General features: G+C 25.9%; 1 protein-coding gene across 6 annotated transcripts in view; it reads left to right on the top strand.

Annotated features, from left to right (window-relative positions):
* Window positions 1-12,867, top strand: part of LOC127288250 (potassium voltage-gated channel protein Shal) — a 151,375-nt gene that overhangs the window by 107,223 nt on the left and 31,285 nt on the right. For all 6 annotated transcript variants that reach the window (XM_051315611.1, XM_051315612.1, XM_051315608.1 and 3 more), the window contains exon 4: window positions 3,675-3,827. In XM_051315611.1, the coding sequence (XP_051171568.1) occupies window positions 3,675-3,827 (153 nt within the window). The remainder of the gene's footprint in view (window positions 1-3,674; window positions 3,828-12,867) is intronic.

Genomic DNA, 12,867 nt, shown 5'->3' with positions numbered 1-12,867 from the left:
TTGTCTGACTAAATCCGGTTTTACTACTTGTATATTATACATCTTGTTACATTCTACTTATATCGAATTACAACTAATTTTAATTCTAATATAATTTTAGTTATTTCAAAGAAACCTTATTTAAAGGTGAATTTAAATATTCCGAATTTTTTTTAAAAGTGAATATTTTCTATTTAATTTATACATTTTTTTTTTTTTGCATTGTTTGAAGACTCTTCATTTTATGGAATATAATTTACATTTTCTTCAACCTAATTACATTACTAAAGTCCATTATATTTATTAAAATGTAGCATTCGAAATTATATATCTTTCTCTCTGATATTAAAAAAAAAAAATTGAAATGAAATTCAAAAGCGCAGTGAGAATGAAATTAAATCCGACGGACTCTTAATTATGATCTGTCAGTGAGATATATTTGTATGATTATCTAATGTGGAAAAGCATTCCACAAAAGATATATAGTGTATCACATAAATTGAACTTCCATTATAATATCAGAATATATTAGTTTTTCATTTATAAATAATATTTCTCTACATATGAAATTTTATCTTCGAATAATAATGTATGAGAGTAAAAAAAAAAAAGGAAGAAGACATATGATTCTACCTAAAAAACATATGCAGGGAAATAAATTTTTATATCTCTTACAGTTACATAACAAACTGTCGAGTGTACGATAAAAATGTTTAAAAGACGTTCGCGGCTTCTTCATTTCCGCAATTTCTAGAGAACGCCAGCCAGACGAGGAAAAATGTTATTAAGTTTTTTTTTTTTTTTTGAATTGAAAATGTTGAAGCAAAAGTAGAGAACGAAATCTTGTCATGTGAAGTATACCTACTTCCACGCGTAGACATAACTACTTTTGATGATATATACTTTATCGTTGAAATGAAGTTCAGAATCCAGAGCAAGTAGCTTCGTCGATGCTTGAAAACGAGAGGCTATCGAGCGAACTCGAAGTTATTTGCAAAACCTCTTTCCGTTTTGCCTCTGCTTGGTGATGGATCTAGGTTTTACGGCTTTCGGGATGTACTCAAATCCGACTGGATTTTCATTCAAATTGTAAACGATGAAGCTAGATTTATTTTTACGAGGTAAAAAACAAGAGAAAGAAAGTAAAAAAAAAAAAAAAAACAATAACTCGTTAAAAACGAAAATTAAATTCTCCTGGATTAGTTGAGTGTGTGTCAAAAACATTTTACGGTTTTAGATATGTTTTTCAATATAGTGAATGCCACACAGAGAAATTATATATTTGTTTTACAGCCTAATAAATAATTATTTGATTCAAATAAATTTTCATTTAATTTAAATAAAAAATTTTATTTACGCCAAATAAATAGACTATAGTTGGCTGTGAGACAAATATACGTTTATTTAACTCAAATATATATTATATTTGCTTCAAATAAAACATTTCTGTGAATAACAAATTTTTATAATTGTGGAAATTTGTATTTATATAAAAAAAATTTATTTGATTCAAATGATTGGTTAATTAATAAAATAAATATTTACTTGAACTAAATAATTTTTGTAACCAAATAATTAAATTATAAACTGTTTCTGAACCAATAATTTTCGAATATTTGACATAAATAAGTAATTATTTAATATAAACAAATATTTATTTGGTAATAGTAAGTAACGGATTATTTGAATTAAATTTTTTTTACAGTATAGACGAACTTGAATATTTTATAATAATTTAAACTACAGCTGTTTTTTTTTTACTTCTTTTAGAAAAAAGTTCAATTTAAAAAAAAAATCCACAGAAGAATATTTTAAATCGACCCACTATTTAAATTTAATAACTTTTTTTTAGTTTTCCTATATTTCCACAATATATAAAAGTGATGTACATGAAAAATGCAATTTTGCCTGTTAAAAAGACATAACTATGTCCTCTAAAGCTCTTTGTTTACTATATCACATTCAAAGTGTTTCAGAAATGTATAAGTTTGCATTTAAGTACTAAATTTACCACACTCAGTAAAAGGTTTTTTTCCCTTAAATTACATAGACTGACGTTTCAACCACACGTAGAAGCGGCTCCATCTCCTCGTTATGGCCCGCTTTTTTTTTCTTTTTCTTTTTTTTTTTTTTTGATTCGTCAGAAAAAAAAGTTGGTTATCCCGGAGGCTGTGCAAGACTCTAATTACTTGTGCAAAATAAGTCTTGAAAGTTTTCTCACATTCAGTTATCACATTTCCCTCATCAGAAATTTTCTTCAAACATGTCACGTTTAAAACTTAACTGCAAAAACTTAGATTGAGGAAATGAATCAAAAAAATTTTAAACGTCGAGTAGAAAATAAATTACATTTTTTATTTGAGGGAAAAAAAGAAGTTTTTGCAAATGAAACACAGGAGATTTATTTTTGAAAATGTATTCTTACAGAATATAGTTAATTTAATAATAATTGGTAAATGATTTAATGATTGGTACCAACAGCATCCGAGTTACAATGGACCAAAGTGGACAAAATTTTTTAGAATTTTAAATTTTCGAGATAAATTCTAGAGAATAACATTCTCTCTCTCCAGAAAGATTCGTATAAAAATCTACGGGACACTTTTTGATAGGACCTACAGTATGCAAGATACAATGGACCAAAATGGAAAAAATATTTTGGAATTTTAAATTTTCGAAATAAACTTTCGGGAATATCACAGGTATTCTCTCTCTCCAGAAAGATTCGTACAAAAAGTGTACGGGACATTTTTTGATAGAACCTACAGCATCCGACTTACAATGGACCAAAGTGAATAAAATATTTCGAAATTTTTAATTTTCGAGATAAATTTAAAAAAAATAACACAGGTATTTTCTCTCCAGAAAGATTCGTACAAAAAGTGTACGGGACATTTTTTGATTGGTACCAACAGCATCCGAGTTACAATGGACCAAAGTGGAAAAATTATTTCGGAATTTTAAATTTTCGTGATAAACGCTTGAGAATACGACAGATATTCTCTCTCCAGAAAGATTCATACAAAAAATGTATGAGACACTTTTGGATGGTACCAACAGCATCCGAACTACAATGGACCAAAGTAGAAAAAAAATTTTCGAAATAAACTCTCGGAAATACTACACATGATATCCCAAAATAATGTTTTACAGAAAATTAACCGGAACCTTTTTAATAGGGTATACAGCATCCGATTTATGATGGACCAGAATTGGCAAAAATTTTCGAGATAAACTCTCAAGCATATCACAGGAGGTATCCCAAGATAGTGCTTTAGAAAAAATATGTAGTAGGACCAATCAATGTTTCGTAAGAACCAACAGCATCCAATGAACCAAAAAGTAGACAAAAAATTTCTAATTCTAAATTTTCGAAATAATTCTAGTAAATACTACAGGTATTTCGTATTTGCTTTTTAGAGAGTTCCCTAAAAAAAATATTTGAGGTACTTTTTGATAGGACCAACAGCATCCGAGCTTTGATGGACCAAAAATTTTGGAATTCCAAATTTTCAAAATAAACTCTCAATAATACCACAGAAAATATATGTTTTAGAAAAAATTTATTCGACTCATTTTGATAGGAATAAATTTTATTAAAACAAAAAAATTTTTATCCGTTTTACAATGGACCAAATTGATCAATTTTGGAAATTCGAAATGTGCTAATTTTTTGATTATCTTTTTTGTTTCAGGATCGAGAATTCGTTGAGATGGACGTGCCGTACAATGGAGCCCCGAAGAGGCCCGGTTCCCCATCGCCTTTGACGTCTCCAGCACACAGTACAGCATCCCGAAGCAGAATGTTGCTTTCATGTTGCCGTCGTTGTTATCCACAGAGATATCAGGTACGCGGTCGGCGAATTCTTACATCGACAACTTCCATAAGCGAAGGTCCACCTTCGTCTTCCTCTCATTTACATCATTCGCAGACCACAACCACAACCACCACCGCTCATCAGAGCAATTCTCAATATCATTCTCAAATAGTTGATCCGATAACGGTGCCGAACGTCGCGTTTAACGTGCCCGGCGATATTGAACGCAATCAATCATCATCGAGTCCCTATAATGAAACGCGTGTTTGAGGCGAGGCTCATATTTTCAAAATCATTTATTTAGATAGTTTATTATTATTATTTATCAATCTCAATCGGGAATTTGTGATTGTACTCTCATTACGCCAAAGACACTTGCCAAACAGCAGTATTTCTTAATTTATATAATTGCTTCACTTGTTGAAGAAAAAATTAGAATTTTATAGAAGTATTTTTTTTTTTTTTTTTTTTTTTTTTTTTTTTTTTTTTTTTTTTTTTTTTTTTTTTTTTTTTTTTTTTGAAAATTAGAAATTGCTTTAATAAATTATTTTTAATAATTAAGATTTTAATAATCGCTCAAATTTTTTCTTCATTGATAAAAAATACTTCTATAAAATTCTACAGTCGTTTTCTGTTTGTGGGAACACAACTGTAAATAAAAATTCGTCATAGGATATAACTTTTAGGAATACTGAAAAAAATTGTTTAATTCAAATACTCGGTTACTTGACACTATTGTCAGATAAATATATTTTCTTGGACTAAATAATTTTGATTTTAGTTAATATTGCTTCCAATACAAAAATTATTAGTTTATTTATTTCAAATAAAAATTATTTGATTAAAAAAAAAATTATTTCATAAAAATTATTTGATACAAATAAAAATTATTTAATAAAAAGTTTTTGATACAAAAATTTATTTATTTGAAAATAGTCAAGTGATCAATTATTTGAATTAAATAAATTTGTTTTTTTCAGTGTAATAAAAATAGGATAATAAAGAAAAGAGCTTATGCTCAAAAAAAAGTACGTCGCTTCTATATCGACTGAATATACGTGGATTTCAACTACTGATGCAAATTGAATTTTACTCTTTTTCTAATCGACGATATAAAAAATCGCGAAATTTTACTAAAAAATTTTTTTACTATTTTTTTTGTTGAAATGGATTTTTCAATTCTTGAATTCCAGCACAAATACTTTTTTTAAAAAAAATAGTTAATAAACTCTCTAAATGTAAATTTTAGTGAAATGTGGCTCAATTTTCACTAATATTGTTAACTTAGATCGAGAAGGATTTTTTCATTTTTTTCTTTCATAAAATGATGATTATTATTACTGCCAAATTATTCGCACAATATGAGAGAAAAATACAGAATCTATAAAAGAATTTATTAATTTAAATAATAAATAATTTAAAATTCAAATTTGCGACTGAAATTATATAATTCTAATAATTATGTATAAAGCAAATAATTTTTAAAGTCTTTTAGAATATACAATGCCCAAAGAAAAAAAAACACTCTTTCCCTGCGAAAACTGAGAATATAAAATTTCTGCTTTTTTCAATTTTTTTTTACTTATAAATATATAATTTGCAAAATTTAAATTTTATCTTAAAAAAATTTGTTTTTGTCTATAAAAATTGTGTTTACTATTTTGCCAAAATAGAAAAAAAAAATTCGTCTCGTGATCATAAAGCTAGAAATTCTATTACGAAAATAAATTAAATTATTGCTTATAGAAAAAAAATTAATTGGGTAATATTTTTTTATTTACAAAATCAAAAACTTAAACTCTAAAATTATTTTTTATTGTGTATTTGACATTTTATTATTTGATTCGTTATTTATTCTACTTTAATAATATTTTGATTTTGTTTTCTCTTTCTGAAGGAAGCTCGCATTTGTTTAAGAAAATAATTTCCTCCAATTGAATTCTGATTTTCGTCACTCTCAGTATATTGTTTAATTTAAATATTATAAAAGAAAGCAGGTCATATTTTTTTATATTTTTTAAAATATTTTTTTAAAAATATTTTTGAAAAATAAAATCATTTAACTCGTAATTTTTTTCCGATTATATGTCACGGTTTTCTTTATTTTTATCTTCGATTGAAAAATAATGATTGATGTTAACGAGGAAAAATTTTTTTTTCCGCGATAATGAATATAGTTTTTAGACGAATGACATTTTTATGCTTTTGGTTGTAAATCCATTATAGTTTAAAATTTGATATTGACTTTTATATAGTAGCCATTATCTAGTTGGGAGCATGTTTTCTTTTTTTTTTTTAACACTGGACGAATGCGCCTCATGCCAATTGATGATTAACGTGTTTCGGAAATAGCGACTGTGTTCCAATTTCTAGCGCGTGAATACTGACCGATACTCCTAAAAAAAAAGTCTTCATTTCCGTGTTGGAAAACAGAATTTTCAATCACTCTCGCGAACATCGCGTTTCCATGATTTTATACAAATCCCAGGGTTTATGTTTCACGTTACCAGAGCGAGTGTGAAATGAAAAATAAAAATTAAGCATTGACTATATATATATTTTTTTTTTTTGAATAAACTTAAAAAAAAGTGAATAACAAAAATTATTTTTCTCAATGGCAAAAATTTGCTTTTTTTCTATAAAAATAGAATTTAAAAATATATTTTATTATTATTGAAAAAAAGTTGACTGAAACTGACTTTTACTACTGAGATTAAAATTAAAAGAATATCTGGTTAAAATTTGCTTTTCCACTGATAATAATAAAATTGTAAATTTTCGAGAATTTTCAATTGTATGACTGAAATTGACTTTTACTACTTATATGTAATTTACAACAATTTTTATGTGTAACTAAAACAGATTATTACTAGTGTTACAAATGAAAAATTTTGTATTTCTTTCTAACGAAATTTGGCTTTTACTACTGGCATTAAAATTTTTACCGTGTCTGAATAAAAATTGCTTTTTTCACTTAGAACAAAATTATAAGAATTTTTTAAGTTATCCTACTAGAACTACTTTACTTTTATTGAATTTAAAGTTAATTGCAAAAAAAAAATAATTCTAAAAATTTCACTACTTTTGTTAATCATTGAAATGTTTTTCCACTCAATATTTTTATTTTATTTTTAAAAATTTGAAGAAAAAAAAATAATTAGAAAATAGAATATTTCTCTATATATTTTAAAAAAAGAAATGAAAAATAAACTAATTTATTAAAAATTTCCAACTAAAGTGATTTGCATAAAAAAGTCATTCTTTGAAATTCGAAAAACATTCCTCTCTTGAATTCAAGTAAATTTCCTTTAATTACAATTTTGCATTTCGAGAAGCGTGCAGATTTCGACCTTTGAAATTTAATGTGCACAGCTGGTTCAGTGCTCACGTTTAGAGCAAACATGTCGTTTTGTAAATTTAATCACTCAAGTAATTAATGAAAATTTGCGACATTGAATTAAAATATAAAATTTTTTTCGGAAAAATAAATTTTTTCAATTTTTTTATGCGTTTTATATAATTTTTTTTCTTTAATTTATTTGTGTGAAATTTTTAGTAACCCAACACAAATTAAATATTAATTAAATTAGTCAACTAACTAATTAATATTTTATTATATATAAAATCGAAAACACCAAGAATGTTTATTCCTTATTAAGTATAATATATATTGCAAATTATTATTTTAAAAAATCAAAAAATAAATATAAAAATATGTTTATTATAAAACCAAAGTTTTTATAAAATATAAAAACAATTGAGTAAAATAAAAATGTTTATAAAATAATTATAATGTTTTAGAGTGAAACCGATGAATCTTTTTGTTTAAATATTTTGTTCATCAAAATTTTTTCAACTTGATTTTATTTTTCAAAATTAAAATGTACTTTATTTTGCTTGTCTGTGGGTAAAATTATTTAAACAAAAAAGTTTCCTGAGACCAAGTCTAAAACATTTTGCAAGATTTTCTTTTTGTTTTCAGATATGCAATAAATCAAAAAAAAAATTTAAACGATCAAACTGAAAATAAATAAAATTGTTTATAAAAAATTAATATTTTTTAAAATAAAATTTATAATATAAAATTTAATTTAAAAAATTAAATAGAATCGCAAGTAAAATTGCACAAATGTTATATTATCAAAAATATATAATTAACCTTTCTTAATAGAAATTATAAAAAATAGTTAAACCTACAAACTTATATATTTCAATGGTCAATAAAATTATTGAAATTTGTTTCTGGGTGTTATTCTTCAGTTTTTTTTTCCAAAAGTGAATTATAAACAAAAATTTAATGTTAATTTAAAAATAATTTAGATAATTTTTTTAATAATTAATTTCAGGAATTTAGTATTCATTATTTATTAAATCATTATATATTTGTGATGAGTTAATTTGTAAACTAATTTTGTTTTACATAAATTGAATTGAATTCAATGTTAATTTATTTATATTTGATATAATAATTAATAAATTAAAGTGAATAATAAAATAATTAAATAGTTAATTACATAATTATATACATTATAATTATTTTATATACATTTTTATTTTTACTGAACTGTTTTTATATATTATTATAAAAACTTTGGTTTTATAATAAACATATTTTTATGTTTATTTTTTGATTTTTTAAAATAATAATTTGCAATATATATTATAAGAAGGAATGAAAATTCTTTGTGTTTTCGATTTTATATAATAAAATATTAATTAGTTGACTAATTTAATTAATATTTAATTTGTGTTGGGTTACTAAAAATTTCAAACACTTTTTCCTAAGTATACCAAAAAAGTATTACTTGGAGTGAAACTTATCTCTGTTACAGTTAAAGCTTTCTTTTCGTATACAAGAAATTACAAAACTGCCAGTACTCGGCCAGTACTGAACCAGTAGTGGTTACCAATACTGGTACCAACTCTGGTAGCCAATACTGCGCCAGTACTGCGCCATTAGTAAATTTTTGATTGGGTGAAATTGTTGGTTGCCACAGTTTTCCTAAAAGTATCAAATTGAGACCAAAAATTGCATCAAATCTTTGCAACGTTTTGATGCACATAAGTTATATCAAAAAGAGATCGTTTTGTGTATTATTTTTAGAAATGATAAACGAAACGGTCTCATTTTTTGATGCAAAAAATTTAATCAATTTATATCAATCATGGCCGAATCGAATCGACTCAAAATTAAACGAATTTTTTTCAGATATTTTGGTAATAGTACAATTGCGGAGACCATTTCACTATTTAATTTGAAAATGAAAATAACAGAAAATCAAAGACAATGTGCAATTCGATAATTAAAAAGTGACAGCTTATAAACATAACCTAAAATGCATGAGAAAAAATTTGTCGATAAAATCAATATAGCCGAGCTTTTTAGAAGGTAGATGGCAGCACTTATCTATTTTCTTTCTTTAAATTTTTTCTTTATCGTTTTTATAAAAAGCAAAACTGCCATCTACCTTCTAAAAAGCTCGGCTATATTGATTTTATCGACAAATTTTTTCTCATGCATTTTAGGTTATGTTTATAAGCTGTCACTTTTTAATTATCGAATTGCACATTGTCTTTGATTTTCTGTTATTGTCATTTTCAAATTAAATAGTGAAATGGTCTCCGCAATTGTACTATTACCAAAATATCTGAAAAAAATTCGTTTAATTTTGAGTCGATTCAATTCGGCCATGATTGATATAAATTGATTAAATTTTTTGCATCAATAAATGAGACCGTTTCGTGTATCATTTCTAAAAATGAGATCTCTTTTTGATATAACTTATGTGCATGAAAACGTTGCAATAGAAAAAGATACAACCAAGTTTACTGTGTGGGTATATATATATATTTTTGAAGATTGAAATCATTTTACGATTCCGAAGAGCGATGAGAAAATCAGAATTTGAACCACTCATATCACGTATTAAGACGTGTGTTACATATACGAGGTCGTTAACTGTTTTTCCCTTTTTTTTGTGAGAGAAAAAGAAATGTGCTGAGGAAAGGAAAATAAAATCTGAAAAAAGAAATTTTTCAACAACCCTGACCATTCCCATGTCTTCCAATTTATATAGATATATATATATATAGGATAGTCACATCATGTGACCTCCACACACTAAATTCTATCCGCGCTTGTACAACTACCTTCGAAATAATCTCTTGCATCGCTTCCGGTCCGGTCACTTCCGACGTATTTCCGCGTGACCGGAAGTAATATCATGCGCTCTGCCTCGCGATCGGGCGCGTCACGTCCGGCCTCGACCTCGCTCGTAATTTATTCTCTTTTTGTTATCATAACCTTTTGCCGTTGCACGTTTACCTCGTATAATACGATTGTATATATATATAAATAAATATCTCATATTCACGTAATCGCTCGTTCGGCACTCGTCGTCACAAAAGTGGTTTTTAATAATTAATTTATATTTTTATTCATTTTTTTTTTCGCCCCCTTAAAAAAATCATTCTCGCATTCACAAACGAAAAAATCATTTTTTAACAGCCATAAAGAGATATTTTTCGACATTTTGTTTATTGCTCATCATTTTTAAGTTTTATGTTTCGTAAAAGATTACAAAATTTTAATTTCATATACCGCAATGAAATTATTGTGTATAATCTCTTAAAAGTTTTTCTAATCTATTTTTTATCTTGGTGATAAAAGTGTTTTTTTTTCTTATCTCACGAGGGATAAATTATTATCTGGGGATAAAAAAAATAATATTTTTATTTCCGTAATAAAAAATATTATGGCGTTTTGATTGAAAAATATTTCAAAGTTATTAAAATTTTTAGTAAAAAGAAAACCGTATAGTTTTTAAAAAATAGAGGTGGTAATAGGGAATATTTATTTATTTTTAGGAAAAAAAAAAAAGAAAATTGAATTATCATATCGCTTGTGATTGCGAGAAGCAAATAATAAAAAAAAATCCGATTTTGCGTGCGCTAGCATTCAGAATAAAATTTTTCGGAAAGACTAAAAAAAAAAAAAAAGTAGCTTCTAAGAAGATATACGTAAAATATTAATCAAAGCACAAGTTTCTATAGGATTCGGATGAATAAAACATCCGGATAAATATTTGTTTGTATTTATTTATGTGGGCCTATAAAGAAAAAGAGAGAAAACTCTCGTTCGAGTGCCAAAAAAAGTCAGAGGAATGTATAACGAGTTCGCGAAACGAAATACATATATAAATATAACACAGACACTTCTGTATAAAAGAAAATTTGTACATATTCTGTATACATAAAAAATCGAAACAAAATAATAGAATATCGATTTAGATTTAGGATATACTCGAATATGGTAAAAAAAAAACAAAATGGCCCTAAATTTGTCTTTCAAAGGCAAATGTGTTTTTTTCACAGAGTCTTATATTTTTTATCATTTTTTTTTCTGTCGATAAAGAGGAAATTTTCAGAGCTGTTTTATTTAATATTATTAAAAAAAAAAAATGTAAATATTCACTTAGGATAGAGAAATAAAAAAATCAAGTCCGGGAAAAATAAATTGCCTGCAAGTATTATAATGACTGATAGAACATCAAACTAATAATTAATTATCAATTATTAATTAATTATTACTAATTAATTATTAAATATTAATTATTACTAATTAATTATTAATGATTAGTTATTAATTATTAAAGAAAAATCAGCTCTTGAAAACTGTTTTTTATTCCTTTTTTTCGAACATTTAGAAAGGAAATACTTCAAAGCATTCCACTTGCGGTTTTTTTTTTTTGTGATTTTTTTTTCTTCCCCCTCCCCCCACCCTAGCCCCCCTTTCTCAGAGGCCTAGACAGAGAACTTTAAAGTTGAGCTATATCTATAGAGCTATTTCTGTAAATGACAAAGGATACGTGATAAGGATGAAAGGAAGGAGAAAAGCAGTGGAAACTGCACAATACCATTTGCACCAGTTCTTAGACTTCGTAATAGAAGAGACGATATCTCGGCCTTAATACGAATTTTATGCGACTAAAAAAAAGAAAAAAGAATGAAAAGAAAAAAAAGAGGAGATGCGCTACTCGTTTCTCCTAGGATCGGGTTACAGGGCATACTATTGAGCTGTACAGACACTAAGTAGAGGAAATAATGCTTTCCGTCAGAGATATATTTACAACAAAAAAAAAAAAAAGAAAGAGAATTTTGATCACGTGATTATAGAGCTGCACTGTTTTTTTCTTTTTTAATAAAATAATTCAATAAAGAAGATTTGTCTTAACAATTATTAACTTTAAATTTTTTTTCACATAGAAAAATATTTTATTATAAATAAAAATTTAATTAAAGTATTTAATGAAACTTAAAACAGTATTTTTAGGACCTTACTTTAAAAAAAAAAAAAATAACTTCATTGTTTTTTCATGAATTTTTCCATAAAAAAAATACATGTTGAAATTTTAAAAACTTTTAATTTAAAATTTTTTTTTTTTTTTTTTTTTTTTTTTTCATTTATTAGCGAGTGAAACTTCAAAAGAAGTTTATTTCAGCTGAACATTAATTTAAATACAAAAAAAAATTATCATTAAAAGAACAAGCACAATATAATAGTAATAAAAAGAGAAAAAAGATCTAAAAAGAAAAAAAAATAAAACCTATATCCGTCCTATACTTTTAGATTACAGTTTTTAAAAAATGATACAACAAGCCCACAGGCCGCAATGTTTGGTTCAGTAATTATTGTTTCTATATTTAGTGGTAATTGGAGCTTAATTTTAAATAGTTCTTGTATAAGTCGCTTTCTTTGGAATTCGAAATTTTTACACTGCCATATTATATGATTTAAGTCCTCAGACTCGTAGCCGCATTTACAATTTGGATTGTTAACAATACCCATTCGAAAAAGGGAAGCAGCCAAGTGATAGTGATTCGCTCTGCACCGGTTTATAGTAGTAACTATTTCCCGTTTCAATTTTTTGCGTGAAAACCATGGATTGCGTTTTTCATTATTGTAGGAGTCGAAATATTCTTTACCTTTAAAAAGGCCCTGTTCTTTAATTACAGATCTAGTACAATACATAGTTTCCTTTTTAAAACATTCATACAAGTCCGTAAAGGG

Source organism: Leptopilina boulardi, unplaced genomic scaffold (assembly GCF_019393585.1).
Source record: "Leptopilina boulardi isolate dan_hultmark-lab unplaced genomic scaffold, ZJU_Lbou_2.1 LbouV2_38, whole genome shotgun sequence".
In the NCBI taxonomy this organism is placed as follows: Eukaryota; Metazoa; Arthropoda; class Insecta; order Hymenoptera; family Figitidae; genus Leptopilina; species Leptopilina boulardi.
This window is presented reverse-complemented; position numbering and strand designations above follow the sequence as displayed.